This window comes from Phocoena sinus, chromosome 11 (assembly GCF_008692025.1).
Source record: "Phocoena sinus isolate mPhoSin1 chromosome 11, mPhoSin1.pri, whole genome shotgun sequence".
Taxonomy (NCBI): domain Eukaryota; kingdom Metazoa; phylum Chordata; class Mammalia; order Artiodactyla; family Phocoenidae; genus Phocoena; species Phocoena sinus.
Window position 1 is genome coordinate 7,804,988 of NC_045773.1, and position 17,630 is coordinate 7,822,617.

The window sequence follows — 17,630 nt, forward strand, 5'->3', positions numbered from 1 at the left end:
GATGTTTACTATTCTAATGTTACTGTGAGCCACCTGCTAAAATACTTGGCACATAAGTTGTTGCTCACCCTGTAGAACAGAGTATTTGAAACAGGGGTCTGAGGAAGGATTCATGGAGCTGGTAGCATTTATTTAAGTACCGTTGTCTAGTGGGCTTATATGCTGTCCATCAGTCTTCCAGTGATCAGCCCTTAAAGAGGTATTTTTTTAAGTTGGATATACTCAACCGTGCTCAAATTAATGCCACAATTATGAGGGGAGATTTGGGGGTGGGGTGGGGATTGGTGGAGAGTAACTAGTAGATAATAGAAAAATTCCACTTGTAAGTAATCTTTAATCCGCAGGATTTTTATAGCAGATGTTTGCATTTTACCTACCCCACAGTACCCTGTGTACCTGCCATGCTGGATAAATAAAAAGTGCTGATGAATTTGCACCCTGGTGTCATAGAAACCAAAGATTAAAGATTAAAACAGCACATAGTGATCTGGTCTCCTAGGGCAAAGTGAAGCATGGTGCTGAGGCAGTTATTTGGGTAATTCAGACCCAAATCTGGTTTATGAAAATGGATGCAGCGTTTATTGAACACTTACTGTGTGCCAAGCTCTATGCTAAACATTCTGTGTATTATATTGGTTAATCTTTAAAATATTCCTTTGAACTATATGTCTTATTATCCTGACTTTACAGGTGAGGATATTGAGACTTGGAAAGATTAAGTAGCTTGCCCAGGGTACACTAAATGACAGAAACAAGACTGAAACCTTGACTTTGTCCAACACTGAAACCTGTGACTTTTTTCCCCTGGGTAGTACGAGCAGTCATCCCTTTGCCAGAGGAACTTGGTATGTCACTTTTCAGCTTTGGTGGTAAAATCTTGACTGGTAGAAATAGAAGGCTGCAAGAGAAATAAGCAAAGAAACTGTTTTCCTTCACCTGATAAGATGTTATGCCACTACTTTTGATCAGAGAATGACAAGAGTAAAATATTATAGAAGGACCAACTAGGACAAAGAACAGCCAGCAGCCAGCAAACAAAGAAGAAAGCAGTTGAGCTTACACTTCGGAAAGTTTGAGCTGAAAATGAAGTCTACATGGTATGAAAAATTGAGTGTGGGTGTTCCAAATAGAGCTACTAGACTCTTCCTGTACAGGGGCTGGGAATTCCATAGAATTAAAGATTCATATTTTTTTTGCCTATAAACCTTTATCTCATGTATTTAATTTGTATAATAATGTCCACTCTAGCCTGGTCTGGATGGTGACATCAGACAGCACGATTTGAACACCCTCCCACAGGGAGCTCTAATGTTCAAGTTCCAGACTCCCTACTCATCTGGCTTCTTAAATCATGGTCTCCCGGAGTGTTTCAAACCCAAATTGTAGGGAACCTGAAGTTTACTCTGAAAAAATTTCTTGTCTGAGAATTAAAAGCTACAGCTGTGTAGGCTTGTGCGTGCCCTGACTCTGGGTATACTGGAGGGAGTAATTTATTTTCTCCTGTGGAGGATTGTTTAGATGTCTTGAAAGTGTGTGAAAGGAATTTTTGATCTCCAAGGCACATTAAAATGATTAAGATTTCAAAAATACGAATTACTGCTATACACAAGGAAGAGATCTGAGAGTGATACTTTTAGTAACACTGCCTGTTTTGCCCGGTAGTCTCTTTGTAAAATCCTGTTTGTGAGACAGTATGTTTAATTTCAGGAATGTGGCTTTTGAGTGGAATATAGTAAGTACATTACCTTAAAAAGGAATGGACATTTCTGTCTGCTATTTTAATTGTATTAGTCAGCATCAGCTCACAGTTTCTTAGTGGGGACTAGAATTGGAGCAGCAGACATAGCAAAATATGCTGAAACTTCATTTTAGGTAAACGTCAAGCCTCGCAAACTTTCTGTCATTCAGTTTAGTGATCTGGTTATCGTCAGGTTAGTGACTGAGCTGGAGTAGAGGGAAAGGTGATGAGAACTGAGGAAATCGAGGCACTGTGTGTCGTGCTAGTTGGTAGTATTGAAGTTGCAGACGAAGAGGAGATTGCAGACCACTTCTGAGATGTGTCTTGTAAACCTCCTGTACCATCTGTTTTCACTGAAGTAGTGTGTGTCCTTAATGCTCCGCAAGTATTTTCCTTCAACAAATCGGTGATTTGTACTGATGATTTGAAAGCCCGGAGGTTAATTGATCACAGACTAATAGGTTATTTGACAGGCTTGGCCGTCCTGCTTACTTAGCTGGAAGAGTAGGGATGCTTTGTAACCTTCCTGTTGAAAAAAAATTGTATGTGTGTGTTGGAGGGTGTCAGCAGGAAGCCGACTTTACTGTTTCTCTAGTGATGTGATACCTGCCAGGACCTAGAGCTATATGAGCGCCCCTTTCTCCCATTCCCCTAGCTCATGGGTTCTCAGTAGGAGCGATTTCACCCCCCAAGGGGTGGGAATTGCGGGGGGGGGGGGCTAGATGGTTAAAAAGAAAATGTTACTCTGCGTGTAAAGCATGTATACACACACATAGTATGTAAACAAATATACATTATGTTTGTGGTATTAAAATTTCATGGAGGGGCAATTAGGGAAAAAAAAAAGCTCTGAAAAGACTTCTTAGGTGTGGGGAGTGGGGGCAGTCATGGAAAAAGGTTGAGAGACACTGCCCTATCTCTGTTCAGGTAGGGAAGAGCAGGTGATGGTATCAGTATCACTTGGCGTAGAGAGAAGGAAATGAAAATCTCCCATAAACAGCTTCAGTTTTCTTGATAAAGTTGGTGTAGTTACCACCAAAGTAAGGATTAACAAAGGTTGGGATCTTGTGAACGGAAAGGTTTAGACCTCTTCTATGGGAATAAGGGTGGCAGTGTATGCTAGCCCTCCCCGGCGAGTGGCCAGGTGGGTCTGTCTCTTAGGAAAATAATGAAGTTGGTGAAATCTGCCTTGTGTCTCCTTGAGGGTCTTCTGCTTTTTCCTCTCCTCTCCTAATGAACACTATATTTAGCTAGCTGTTTAATGGGAAAGCTTATAATAGGCTTGTATATACTAAGGTGAAAACGACTGATGATAAATTAACGTGTTATTATTTTCAGGGACACTTGCATTTGAGCAGGGGGCCATCCTCAGTGTAAGAGTAGTAGATGCTTAGATACCCTGACAGGTTAGGTCAATGGTTCCTGTCCCAGGGACCTGAAAGAATGATTGCAGCTGGTCTGCAAAAGCATATGCATATCAAGAATTATCCATGGACATAATCGAGAGTGTCTCACAGGCGTATGTACTACTCTTTTTAAAATGTATTTATGTGCTTCTCTAATGGATAAAATATAAATTAACAGTATCGCTAAATTTACGATACTTCACTGTTGTTACATGTTTTCTCGATCCACAAATACGAGGAGTTTTGCTTCTCCCCTTTGAGGAACCTCATGCTGAATTGTGCTCACTGTACTGGAGGGTCACTACATTGCAATGCGAATGGAGCGCTTACACATAGGCCATTGTACACACAAGCTACATACAGTCAGGGGCGCCCTGCGTGTAGCTCCTTGAGGGGCTTGGGAACTGGGGACATCCCTTGAGTAAAATGTTTGGTACAGAACTACGTTTATTGACTGTTGCCCCTTATTTTTGTTGTTCAGGCACTGTAGGCAAACACTGCTTCAAAGTAGTTTTTCAGAAGTGGTTGAGAATGATTCACTGACACTTTAAGTCTTCATAATTTTTAAACTGTTGTTATCTCTTAGAATATCACTAGAAATGAGATTGGCACTAACATTTCCAAACCTGTTGTCTCTTGCCTGAGAGAGAGTTAGTCCTTTGTTTGAGCCTTCTTTATCCTGGGGGTTGTGACGACTATTTGAGTTGTCCCATACACTGCCCATGACATTCTGTGTCTTATGTGTCTTGGATGCCTAGAGAAATGCTTTTTTTTCCTAATACACACACACACACACACACACACACACACACACACACACACACACACACACACAAGAAATTTAGTTGGGTAAGAACAAGATGCTAAAAGCCTTAAAACATTTTTCTTTTAAAGAAGTAATACCTGTCCTCTCTATCCTTATTTACTCTGCTCCCCTGCCTCCCGCCCTGCCCTGCACAGATAGGCTAAAGATTACGTAGCACTTTAAACTAAGTTGCATTATAACAAATTACAGCATTAGCACAGTTCAAATTAATTACATTTTACTTTATTTGGTTACAGAGGGACTAACAGACACTTAGGAACTTAATATCTCTTGTGAATTTCATTACTAAACTGCAGTTTTTAAAACATGATTTGATCTTTGGTTGCCATAAATTGAAATTGAAAAGGCTCACGATTATATTCCATTCGAATCCAGGTTTTTTTTTACTGAGGCGTTTATTTAAGCTTTAGGGATATTTTTTTCTTTATTATTGCTGATTAATTAAGTTTTTTTTTACAGCTTCATTGAAATTGATGTATAATAAACTGCAAATATTTAAAGCACACGATTTGACGACTTTTGTCACATGTGTACTGTGAAGTCGTCAGCACAGTCAAGGTGACGACCTATCCATCACCAAAGTTTCCTTGAGCCACTCTGTAGTCCCTCCTTGCCCACCCCCTGCCCCCTGCAGGTAACCACTGGTCTGCTGGTTTGCTTTCTGTCACTAGAGATTAGCTTGCATTTTCTAGAATTTTATATGAATGGAACCACAGTCTTTTTATTGTCTGGTAATATTGATGTACATGTCCTTTTAGTTCCAGTTCAGACATCATAAGAGATCTTCTAGAAGAAGAGGAAGCCTGGGAAGCATCGCATAAGTGAGTTCTCATAATCACAAAATAAGCATGTACTTTGACCTGATAAATTATAATTCTATACAGTTGATTTTCAAACCAAAGAATATTTGTGCTTACTGACTTAAGCAAGTAATAATTCACAAAAATCAAGGTAAAGATTTCCAGTTCACTACTTGTTTCTATATATTTCTGCTTAGAAATGGAATCTTAGTGTAATAACTCCAGTTACTTGTCAGAAGTTGTTTTTCTAAAGATAAATTGTTCCAATGGGCAATTAATAGGAATTAACAGTCAGGCCTTAAACACTGGCTTAGACTCTTTAGAAAACTTTTAACCCTTTCCTAAATGTTGCCAGTCATAAGACTGTAGTACAACTGGGCAGATTTGTTCCACTAAAATATCATGAAGCTCACATACCACAAGTGGGCCCTCAAAACTGCCTAGCACTTTTACTGTTTCTGTGATTATTTCTTTGTTTTGTTCTTCACAAGGATTACTTGAACCCTTCTCAATTCTTTTCAGTGGCTCCAGCCTAGCTGAAGACCTTTTCTCTTCCTTTGTAGAGAAAATAGAAGCCATTGTATGGGAATCCTCATCTTTCCAACACCAAATGTATAAATCTGCCTGTGTTTGTACATATTTTATCCCTCCTTTTATAATTTCTTCATTTTATAATAAAGGGCTGCCTCTTTATTATAGAGTCTAGTTTCTCCTACCTCATTCCTACCCTCTTGTCAGGAATGTTACGCGTTCTCTCTTCTCTCATTTAGGCATCTCTCCCTCTCCTGTCCTCTCTCTCTCTCTCTCTCTCTCTCTCTCTCTCTCTCTCTCTCTCTCTCTCTCTCTCTCTCTCGTTAGGTTTTCAGCAAGCCCGAATCTCTCCCATCTTGAAACCAACTGACTAACTACCACCTCACTCAGTCTCATCCTGAAGCTGCTCTCGTGTCTCTCCTTCCTTTCTCAGTAGGTGGCCTCTACTTGCAGTTTCCATTCTTCATCTCCCACTGACTCATCAACATCCTCAGCCAGACCCATCCTTCTTCTGAAATAGCCTTCATTGAAGTCATTGAAGACCTCTATGTGGCTAACTCCAAAGGACAACTTTTTAGACTTCATCTCCTTTGACTTCTTAGCAGCATCTGATGTTCTTGACATCTTCACCTTTCTGAAAGCCTCTCTGAGGCTGAAAGAGGTAAATCTCCATCCAAGGTCACTTAGCAATAAGTGATAAGTGATGGAGCTGAGATTTTAATCTATGTCAAAATTCAGCTCTATGGACCATTAAAGCTAAATTGTCTTTCCCAAGAATGAGGTTTCCTGTGCTGACATTTTGTGGTATTGTAGCTGAATCACTGGGAGAATGGAAAAGTGTGGTATATCCAGGGAAAGCATTATGAGTAGGTTTTTCAGGCCAATGAGATATTTGGCGGCTCAAACAGTAGCGTTTTATGAAAGTTTGAGATTGTGGCTGCATTAGTCTCACCTAAGCATTATTGAACTTTGAATTCTAGGAGAGGAGGCCACTCGTTAGCTAACTACTTCCTCTTGTACCAGGAATCCCCCTGTTTATGCTAAACTAAACCCTGACGTCAATGGCTGTGACAAGCTGTAGCCCAAAATTCCTGAGTCCAAGCCCATTCTTGGCAATGATGACCTCTTAAAGTCATTATTATAAGAAATCACTTAGAAAACAAATCCCATCGCTTGATCCTCACAGATAATAAATGTTAAAGCTGGAAGGATGTAAGTGCTCATCTAGTCCAGTCCCTTCATTTTATAGAGAAGGAGGCTGAGCTCCAGAGAGGTAAGTTGATGAGGTTGAGGTCCACAGCTAGTTACTGGCCTGTGCTGGGGTAAGAATTCAGGCTTCCTGGTTTCAGCCAAGTGTAGAGCAGTTTAAACCAGCTTATGCCACAGTGTAGCTTTAGGAGCAGAATCAGGAAAAGGCTGCACAGCTTTATTTTCAACAAAATGTGATAGTTCTACAAATACCCATCTTAAGCTTACAGGCATTTTGTGGTACCACAAGTGGCATATTTGAGATATTAGTCCTAGAACATACTACTTCAGCCCCTACACGTTCTCCTAATTCCATAAATGATTGAGAGGTTCTATTAGCAACACAATGCCCCCATATAAAGCAGTATTTTCATAAGCAGCGAAAAAACCCAAAACAAAACCCAATACAAAACCCTGTTTTCTGCAGACTGGTCTTGGGTTCTTATATCTGTTAATATTGGTTCCTCTTACCATTTTGAGCTACAGGATATATTTACATTGAACAGAATGAAAATAGGAAGAAAAATGGTCCAGGTCAATCATTTCACGTTTTCAGATTTCATCTTCCTTATGCATAAAATGTGGGGAATGTCTCCTCGGAGGCTCTGAGTCCCTTCTCTCCTGACCTGCTCCTCTTCCATTGTCCCCTCCCTCAGTGAATGGTGGTATCACCGTCTGGCCCACTGTTCCATCAGAAACCTAAGAATCATCTTCAACTTCTCACTGTCCCTTACCTCTCACCTGCAGCGATTGCGAGGTCCTATAGATAAGTGGTCCTCAGACTTAAATTTACATCAAGATCACTTGGAGGACTTGTTAAAACACGGATTATTGGGCTCCACTCAGTCCTGAGATCAGGATTCAGGAGATTTGGGCTAGGGCTCAGGAGTTTACATTTTAGCATGTTCCCCAGTGTTTCTGACGCTGCTTCTGGGGCCCCACGTTGAGTAGCGGGGCTGTGGACGACCCCTGAACTGTCTCTGTTGGCCCCTCTGTGCCACGGCCCACGCAGGCCCTTTGCTCTTCTCTCTGGCTTCCTACCACAGCCATCCAGCTGCCTCTCTGCCTCTAGTCAGTACGCTTCATTCTGCCCATGAGACCTAAAATATGCTGTGTTCTCTCTGTGGTAAAGTCCTGCAGGGACTCACCAGCATCCAAGGCTCTTCCATCCATGGCCCCAGCCTACCTGCTGGCTCCTGGACTGTCCTTCCTCCCGTCCCCGCCCCGCCTTGTTGCAGCCTGGCTGAACTACTCACATTGGCTTCAAAGTCATGCTGCCTTGTACCTGCTGTTGCTTCCGCCTGAGTTGCCTTTTCCCCTTTCTTCGGGCGACAGTTGTCATTCCTTCCTTCCCAGCTCTTCCCAGAAGCCCCTGGCTGCTCCCCTGCTTCCGCAACAGTGGGCGCTTACCACCCGACGTGCTTCCTAGAGCAGATGTTCATTATACCCCACGTCCCGCATGGTGCCTGGGGGGACCCATGGAGGGCACTCAGTAGGCGTATGAGGGATTGAATATGTCAGTCAGTATTCATTGGATCTGAACACACTCCCTGGGGGATTCTAGCTGTTAGTGACACGGCTTACGTGGCTTCAGGAATCTGTGAATGGATGAGGATTGCCACTTACAGATATTTTTTAATCCTTTCTCTCTTAGTGCCTTAAAAATCTTTTTTTAGGAAATAGCTTTTTCTAGTATTATAAAACCAGAAAAGGAAGACTCATTTTCTCTCTTGATGATCTGCCTTTCACCCTAACCCCATGAGGAGTCATTTGCAGTGTGCTAATGAGCCCGTCGCATTTTCTGAGGGAGGACTGTTAGTAGTTTGGCTGTCTTTGGAGGAGTGAACTTCATTAACTACTACTTATTAATAACTATTATTAATGTATGCACATCTTAAGTGTACAGCTTGATGAATCTTTACAACTGAATACCCCTGAGGTTAGGGTCACTTTGGTGGCCCCGGTGAATCACGCGCCTCCAGTATTCACACTCCCGAGGCCCACGTTGATTCTGGGTTTGGCCATGTGATGTGAGAAGAAGTTTGGTAAGCGTTTGCACAGCGGGGCTTGTCCTTTCCAAACACTCACTTTTAGGATGATGCTTCTTGGACCCAGCCCCTCTGCTTTGAGAAGCCCACCCCGGGCATGGAGAGAGGACAGCTGGAGGAGAACGGAGGCCCAGCCCTCCCTCCAGCCGAGCTCCCAGTCAGCAGCCAGCTCCAACTTGCCACCGTGCGAGTGAGCCTTCCTCACAGTGGATCCTCCAGACCCAGTTAAGCTGTCTATTCTGAGCCCTGCCCAGATCTAGAATCATGACCAAATGAGGGATTGTGCTATTTCATGAGAATGTAGCAGTAGATTACCAAAACCAATTGAACAGAAAGTTTCTGTTCAGTTTTTAATTGCCATGTAACAAGTCACCCGGAAATTTAGGAGCTTAAGCCGCAGCCACTTCATTTGCTTCTGATTCTTCAGTCTGGGCTGGCCTCAGGCTGCTGGTGGTTATTTATGTGGCACGTAGCCAACTGGCAGGGCGGCCGGAGGTGATGTTCCGCTGAGGTGTCTGGACTTCTCTGTCTTTCCATGTAGTCTGGGAGCCTGTTCTTCTCCATGTGGTTTCTCCGCGTGGTCTCTCCATGTGGTCTTTCCAGCAGGATAGCTGGGATTTTGTATATGGAGGCTCAGGGCCCCTGTGCCAGTTATCAGTTTACTGCCTCAGTTCCAAATTCATCCTTTTTGCCTGCTCTGTGAAAACTGAATTGGGCCCTTTAAATAGTTTTCCTTTGCCGGCTCTCCTGATGTTAAGTTTTATCAGTAAGGGCACTGGAGAGACCTTGCAGGAAGAAGGGGTTTTGCCTCTTGGTTGCAGGCCTTCCCCAGTGCCTGGTCCTACAGTGTACCCTGGCCAGCAGCTCATTGCTCTGACTCAGTTAGCCACAGCCATGCCCTCTCCACGCAGGTGTCTGGATCTGTCTGGGGAGAGGGCTCTTCCTGGGGTGCTGCATCTCAACCCTGAGTAGCAGCTGTTCCTTATTTCTACTCTTTCTGTAATATATTCTTCAGGATTCTCTTTCCTTCTTACTAGCCAACCCCTCGTTACTCCAGTCCTCTGTTACAGTTAGTAATTCTTTATACTAAACTTTTCCGTTCAAGTTATCATGGTCCTGATTGGACCCAGACTGATACAGCTCCCAAGACGTGCAAATACAAAAATCTCTTAGCCTTCTTAAGACTTAGTCCTGAAACTTGTGCTGTATCACTTCGGGCACATCCTGTTGGTTAAAGTAAGTCACAAGGCCAGCCCCAGGCGCTAGGGAAGGGGATTGCACAAAGGCAGGAGGTGTGGATCATGGGGGGCCACCAAGGTCACCACCCAGATGTGGATGTGGAACATTCCTGGCATTCTAAGAGCCGACTCGTGTCTCCTCCCAGAGGTAAGCACGGTTCTGGCTTCCATCACCATGGGTTAATTTTGCCTGGTTTTAAATTGCTTATAAATGGACTCGTATAGTGTGCACTCTTGGAGACAACATTACAGGTGTGAGATTTTTCCATGGTTGCATATCACGGTAGTTTGTTATTTTTCACTGCTTTGTCTAGAGCGGTGGCTTTCAAAGTGTGGTTTCCTGACCAGCAGCATTTGTATCACCTGGGAATATATTAGAAAGGGAAATTCTTGAGCCCCACACCAGACCTTCTGAATGAGAGACTCTGGGGATGGGGCCCATCAACCTGTGTTTTAAGAGGCCCTCAGGTGATCCTGCTGCAGGCCAAAGTTTGAGAACCTCTGCTCTGTAATACTCCACTGTATGAATAAGTCACCATTTTTCTACCCATACTACTTTTGCTAGATATATTTTTTCGAGTTTTTGGCTGTCATGAATAAGGATGTCAGGAACGTAACTGTTCAATGTCCTTTGGTGCATGTGCTTTTGTTTCTTTTGAGTATATACTGCGGAGTGGTATAGCTGGGTGTTAGGATGTGCATGTATCCAGTAGCTTCGCCCAGACATTTTTCCAAAGTGCTCACGCCAGTTTAAACTCCCATCCACAGTGGGCGGTCCAGAAGTTCCATTTCCTCATCAATGATGGGCATTCTTAGTTTTTTCATTTTAGTCATTCTCCTTCATAGGGTCTGGTGGCGTCTCATTGTGATTTAAATTTGCATTCCTCTGATAACTATGTTATTAAAAATAGTATTCTTTTGTTGCTTGTTTACTATTTTCTAATTGCTTGTTGCTAATATATGAAGCAAATTAAATTTTTACATTAACCCAATATTCACGAGTTTTGATAAATTTACTTAATAATTCTGATACCCTATAGGGTTGTGTATTTTTTCAACATCTATAACCATGTCATCTCAATATAATACCTTTTCTAAAGTCTTTGTTAATGCTTAATTGAACAGTTTAGGACTGCTATTTAGATGTTAACTAGAAGTGGTAATAAGGATATCCTCTTCTTATTCCCAATCTTAGTGGGAAAGCATTCAATATTTTTACCTTATATTCCTAGTTTTTAACATAAATGGATGATGAATATTTTCAAGTGTTTTATGTTTTATATTGAATATATTGAGAAGAGTATGTGATTTTTCTCCTTTATTTTGTTAATGTGGTGAATTACATTGATCTTTTGCATGTTAAATCAAGATTGCATTCTTGAAATAAACCTAATTTGTTGATGGTGTATTAACTCTTTTGTATGTTGCTAGACTTGGTTTCTCAATATTTTGTTTAAGATGTTTTGTTGTTATGTTGAGAAACTGGCCTGTAACTTGCCTTCCATGTCATACTTGTCCGTTTTGGGTCCTTCTTCAAGCTTATGCACTAGTATTCTGGACGGGCCCTTTGCCCCATACGGTGCTTAAAAAATTGAAAGTACTTACAGCAGGGAAACAACCAATCTAGTGTCTCCAAAAAAAAAAGAACCAAAAACAAAAGAAGAAGAATCAGAAACCTCTTCCCTCTTTAAATGGCCCTTATTCTGCCCAGGTAAATCCTGGTAATAGTGTATACTGGAAGCAGGCTGGTCATAGATGGCCACATCTCCCAGGTATGGCTTCTGTGTTCAGTAGATTCAGGGCTTCCTGATGCCTCTCACCATGGTCCACCACAGGAGTATCCCCAATTGGCTAACAGCATTCAGTTGGCAAAGTTTGCTCAAAAATCCATTGATTATACCTTCCAGAGGCTAAGAATTTAAAAGCCTGTTGTGTTTGGGCCATGTTATTAAGTGTCATCATTCTAGTAAATAAGTGTGTTACATGCTTGGAAAAAAATCTTGAGGTGGTTTATCCTATTAGGATCCCTGCATCTTTGAGGATGAGGCCTTTTAGAGAATTACTCTTGGAGAACCTTGAGATCCTTGCTTGCTAGGGACTCTGCTTCAAGCCCATGCTTATGGTAGAGGCTGCTTCTTCCACTAACACTATAACCATGTTTGTTGCCAGCTATTGTGAAGGCAAATCAAAGAGGGGAAATATGGGAGAAACACATTACTTAAAATTTTAGAAGGAAATTAAAAACAAGGTAAGAGAGCAAAGAAACAGTAATTTTATAAAGTTAAATATAAGGGGGAACATCCCATTAAAAAAAAAAAAAACCCAGAAGCCAAATAAATAAATGGCAATAAAATATTAAGATGAGAAATTTGGGACTTCCCTGATGGCGCAGTGGTTAAGAATCCGCTTGCCGATGCAGGGGACACGGGTTCAAGCCCTGGTCCGGGCAGATCCCACATGCCGCGGAGCAACTAAGCCCGCGAGCCACAACTACTGAGCCCACGCGCCTAGAGCCCGTGCTCTGCAACAAAGAGGAGCCACCGCAATGAGAAGCCCGCGTACCGCAACGAAGGGTAGCCTCTGCTCGCTGCAACTAGAGAAAGCCCATGCGCAGCAACGAAGACCCAACGCAGGCAAAAATAAGTAAATAAATAAATTTATTTATTTAGGGAAAAAAAAGATGAGAAATTTGACTTGTGAAAATTTAGAGATATTAAGACCATGAGTTAAAAGCTGGGGGAAAAGAATTAAAAAGATAAAGGAGAAAACATTCAGGAGACGTTGTGAAATAAGGACGTCTGGAAATTCTCTCTGTAAAAGCAATGACAAAATTGACAAAACTTGGCAGAATCAACTTTTTCAAAACTGAAAATTAACCAAAGAAAGCAACAATCCAAGGAGCATTTCTTCAAGAAAAATATCTGAATTTTAGTTAGAACAGTGAGCTTTGTGGTGATTTGACTTCCCCTGTTCCCACCCCCCTCTCTCTAGCCCGGCAGCGGCCTTGGGAGCCAGTAGTGTGCTGTCGTGATGAGGACCAGCAGCCTGGCAGCCCGCAGAAAGGGCAGAACGGAGTTGGAGCGCCTTCACAGCCTCATTCCCAGAGAATTATTATTTGATCTGTCTGGTGGTTTCCTGGAGGACTCCCACTTGCAAGACTGTCTACCTGACTTGGAGCTCACCCAGTACGAAAAGCCTCTTTTTCCCCGAGGTGTTTGTTTAAAACAATTAGAGACAATTGATTAACTTCATAGCCATGTGAGGTAGATAACAGTTGGGGCAAACAATATGTTAAGCAAAAAGCTTAAAGGAAAGGCTGGAAAATAAGATTTCCATTGGGGCTTTGACCAGCTCTTATGTATTCCTGTGGCTCTGGAAAGTCACACGCATGCTTAGGGCTCTGTGTGTGCGCAGGAGAGACCTGAGAGGATCCTAATCTCTCACCTTGAGCTGACTATGAGGCTCCATGCAAGCTGAAAGGAGAGGCTAAGGCGGAGTTGTCCCCCAAGTGCTGAATGCATGCCCCAACACACAGAGTCCCTTGGCAAAGACTGATTGTGACAAGGGCTTCTGTGTTATATTGGTTCCAGGCAATTAGGGAAAGTTCTGTCTAATCATTAGCTGACCACTAAGCTCATGTAGCAGACACGTCAGTGGTCTCACACAGCAAAGAATGTATATTTACAGGAGTTCAGAAAGTCACTTAACAAACAGCAGCAGACACCAACATGAACAGACGCTGAGGAAGGAGGAAAATCTAATTCCCATAGTTGCCACAGTATATTGGTAAAAGTGTCCAGTTTTCAACAAAATATTAGACATAAACAAAGAAACAAGAAACTGTGGCCTATACACACCGGGGCGGGGGAGAAGCAACCAATGAAATCAGCTGTTCTGACTCTGATCAAAGGACTAAAGGGATGTATGAGAACAGTGTCTCACCAAATAGAGGATACCAGTAAAGAAATAGAAATTATTTATTTTGCGGTACGCGGGCCTCTCACTGCCGTGGCCTCTCCCATTGCGGAGCACAGGCTCTGGACGCGCAGGCACAGCGGCCATGGCTCACGGGCCCAGCCACTCCGCGGCATGTGGGATCCTCCCGGACCGGGGCACGAACCCGTGTCCCCCTCATCGGCAGGCGGACTCTCAACCACTGCGCCACCAGGGAAGCCCAGAAATTATTTTTTAAAAATAGAAATTCTGGAGTTGAAAAACAAAATAGCTGAAATGAAAATTTCACTAAGAGGCTCAACAACAGATTTGAGCAGGTGTAAGGAAGACTCAATATTGAGATTACAGTTATCCCTCAGAATCCATGAGGGTTGGTTCCAGGACCCTGCCCCCCACTGCTGCAGTTACCAAAATCCATAGATACTCAAGTCCCATATATAAAATGGTGTAATATTTGCATTTAACCTATGCACATCTTCCCGTACACTTTATTTATTTTAATTTTTATTTATTTATTTATTTTTGGCTGCATTGGGTCTTTGTTGCTGCGCACAGGCTTTCTCTGGTTGCAGTGAGTGGGGGCTACTCTTCGTTGCGGTGCTTCTCATTGCAGTGGCTTCTCTTCTCGTGGGGCACGGGCTCTAGGCGTGCAGGCTTCAGTAGTTGTGGCACACAGGCTCAGTACTTGAGGCTCGTGGGCTTTAGAGTGCAGGGTCAGTAGTTGTGGCACATGGGCTTAGTTGCTCCATGGCATGTGGGATCTTCCCAGACCAGGGCTCAGACCTGTGTCCCCTGCATTGGCAGGCAGATTCTTAACCGCTGCGCCACCAGGGAAGCCCCTCCCATATACTTTAAATCACCTCTTATTATTCTCTACATCATTTTCTAGTTTATAAGTGCCTTCCCATGCGTTTTCATTTAATCCTCCAAATAGCCTTCTACTCCACTGACAAACCTGGGAAATCAGGCAGAGCCTGACCCCTGCCACTCCCCATCCCCTGCTTTACCCCTGTGCCCCACGTGGGCCCTCTTCAGTGTCCTGCCCTCTGTCAGTGTCTCAAGGAGCGCTGCTGAGGCTCCAGTGTCAGGGGCCCGCAGCACCAGGCTGTGCTGCAAAATCCAGAAAACGTCAACTTGCGTCTTCCCACCTGCTTGTGCGGCAGCCGCCCCTTTCCCCAGTGCTCTGCCCGAAGTGAAAGGATGCGTGTGGCTCATCTCTCTTGGGAGGGGATTTTGTTTCCTTGGTTCCATTACAACCTCAGCTGTCTGACAGGATCATGGTAAGTTATGATTTTGTTCGTCTCTCTGGCTTCATCTTGTTGTTAACATGGAAGCACATTTTCTGCAGCTTTCTGCCTCTGAAGCAGAAGTGTAAAGCTGCTCGATTCTGATTCAGAAGAAAGGAGTTCAATTCCTAACTCTGTCACTTATGATCTGTGATCTTTGCTAAGTCACCTGTTTTCTCAGTTGTGCAGTGGAAATAATAAAAGTCATAATAATTATCATAGCAGACTTGTCAGTGGAGTAGAAGGCTATTTGGAGGATCACATAAAAACACATGGGAAGGGGCTTGTAAACCAGAAACTGCTGTGGAATAATAGTGATCATCATTTTCTAAGCTGCCGTTTTGTTTCTTCCATTTTCAGATATGATCTTCAAGACACAGAAATAAGTCCCAGACAGAATCGTCGCATGAGGTCAGCTGAAAGTGCTGAGCTCGAGCCAAGAAATAAGCGGAACAGGAATTAGTGTGGGTTTGTTGACTTTCCCAGTGCAGTCATGAGAAGATGGTACTTTTGTTGCCATGGTGATTTCATATTCATAATTGCCCAAGGGAAGATGTTACATTCTAAATGTTATGTTTAACTGATCTTTATTCTTTTCTGCCTTATTAGGAAAAAAAAAAAAAACCTTAGAAAGCATCCTCACTTGGTCAGTTACCTCCTACCCCTAAAACATCTCTCTCTAAAAATACTGGCATCCACACATTCACCGGCTTTGCAGAGGACAGACTTTTTGGCAAAAGGGTTTTGTTTGATTTTGTTTCTAAATTTCAGAATGTCCTTAAGCCATTCTCCTCTTCCATGGAGAAGCCAACTTCAGAAAAGGATCCTTTAACCCCTCTACCACAAGGAGTGGTTGAGGCATTCAGAGCCACTGTGTTTCTGGAAAGGTAGAATGTCCTAACTCAAGTCCTCGTGAGCGTGAGCACGTGAGGCCTGGAGGCTGATGCGCGTGTTACAGCTGTTTCAGGATGGTTGTTGCCCGAGTTTCATGTGGTTGTTAGTTAGACCTGTGTCTCACACTTTACTTGGAGTAGGATGTTAGTACTGTAACCTAAAGGCACAAAACAGGAACTTTGAAACATTAGGCATATTCTTCAGAAATCGCGCTTACAAATGATTCCTTCGTCTTTTTTTCACTTGGGTTAATCAAATCTATAACACTTTGAATCCCAGCTATTAAATGGAAAGAATGCAATAAGTGAATTTTGTCACTGAATAGACTCTATATCAATTTAAAATAAAGTCCTTGAAACAGTCTCCTGTGAATGGTTGAGTACAAGCTACAAATCACTGGAAAGGGTTGATCAGAAATTGTTCTCTCAAACAGAAATATAGATCAATGGAACAGGATAGAAAGCCCAGAGATAAACCCACGCACATATGGTCACCTTATCTTTGATAAAGGAGGCAGGAATGTACAGTGGAGAAAGGACAGCCTCTTCCATAAGTGGTGCTGGGAAAACTGGAGAGGTACATGTAAAAGTATGAGATTAGATCACTCCCTAACACCATACACAAAAATAAGCTCAAAATGGATTAAAGACCTAAATGTAAGGCCAGAAACTATCAAACTCTTAGAGGAAAACATAGGCAGAACACTCTATGGCATAAATCACAGCAAGATCCTTTTTGACCCACCTCCTAGAGAAATGGAAATAAAAACAAAAATAAACAAATGGGAGCTAATGAAACTTCAAAGCTTTTGCACAGCAAAGGAAACCATAAACAAGACCAAAAGACAGCCCTCAGAATGGGAGAAAATATTTGCAAATGAAACAACTGACAAAGGATTGATCTCCAAAATATACAAGCAGCTCATGCAGCTCAATAACAAAAAAACAACCCAATCCAAAAATGGGCAGAAGACCTAAATAGACATTTCTCCAAAGAAGATATACAGACTGCCAACAAACACATGAAAGAATGCTCAACATCATTAATCATTAGAGAAATGCAAATCAAAACTACAATGAGATATCATCTCACACCAGTCAGAATGGCCATCATCAAAAAATCAAAAACAATAAATGCTGGAGAGGGTGTGGAGAAAAGGGAACACTCTTGCACTGCTGGTGGGAATGTGAATTGGTTCAGCCAGTATGGAGAACAGTATGGAGGTTCCTTAAAAAACTACAAATAGAACTACCATATGACCCAGCAATCCCACTACTGGGCATATACCCAGAGAAAACCATAATTCAAAGAGTCATGTGCCAAAATGTTCATTGCAGCTCTATTTACAATAGCCAGGAGATGGAAACAACCTAAGTGTCCATCATTGGATGAATGGATGAAGAAGATGTGGCACATATATACAATGGAATATTACTCAGCCATAAAAAGAAACGAAATTGAGCTATTTGTAATGAGGTGGATGGACCTAGAGTCTGTCATACAGCGTGAAGTAAGTCAGAAAGAGAAAGACAAATACCGTATGCTAACACATATATATATGGAATTTAAGAAAAATAATGTCATGAAGAACCTAGGGGTAAGAAAGGAATAAAGACACAGACCAACTAGAGAATGGACTTAAGGATATGGGGAGGGGGAAG

The 17,630-nt window shown here is 42.5% G+C and overlaps 1 protein-coding gene across 2 annotated transcripts in view; it reads left to right on the plus strand.

Moving 5' to 3' along the window:
- The window catches only part of RAD18 (RAD18 E3 ubiquitin protein ligase), a 116,882-nt gene extending 100,551 nt beyond the window's left edge, over positions 1-16,331 (plus strand). For both annotated transcript variants that reach the window (XM_032650337.1, XM_032650336.1), the window contains 2 exons: positions 4,729-4,791; positions 15,436-16,331. In XM_032650337.1, coding sequence (XP_032506228.1) covers positions 4,729-4,791; positions 15,436-15,538 — 166 coding nt within the window. In that variant the 3' untranslated portion in view covers positions 15,539-16,331. The remainder of the gene's footprint in view (positions 1-4,728; positions 4,792-15,435) is intronic.
- The last annotated feature ends 1,299 nt before the right edge of the window (positions 16,332-17,630 follow it).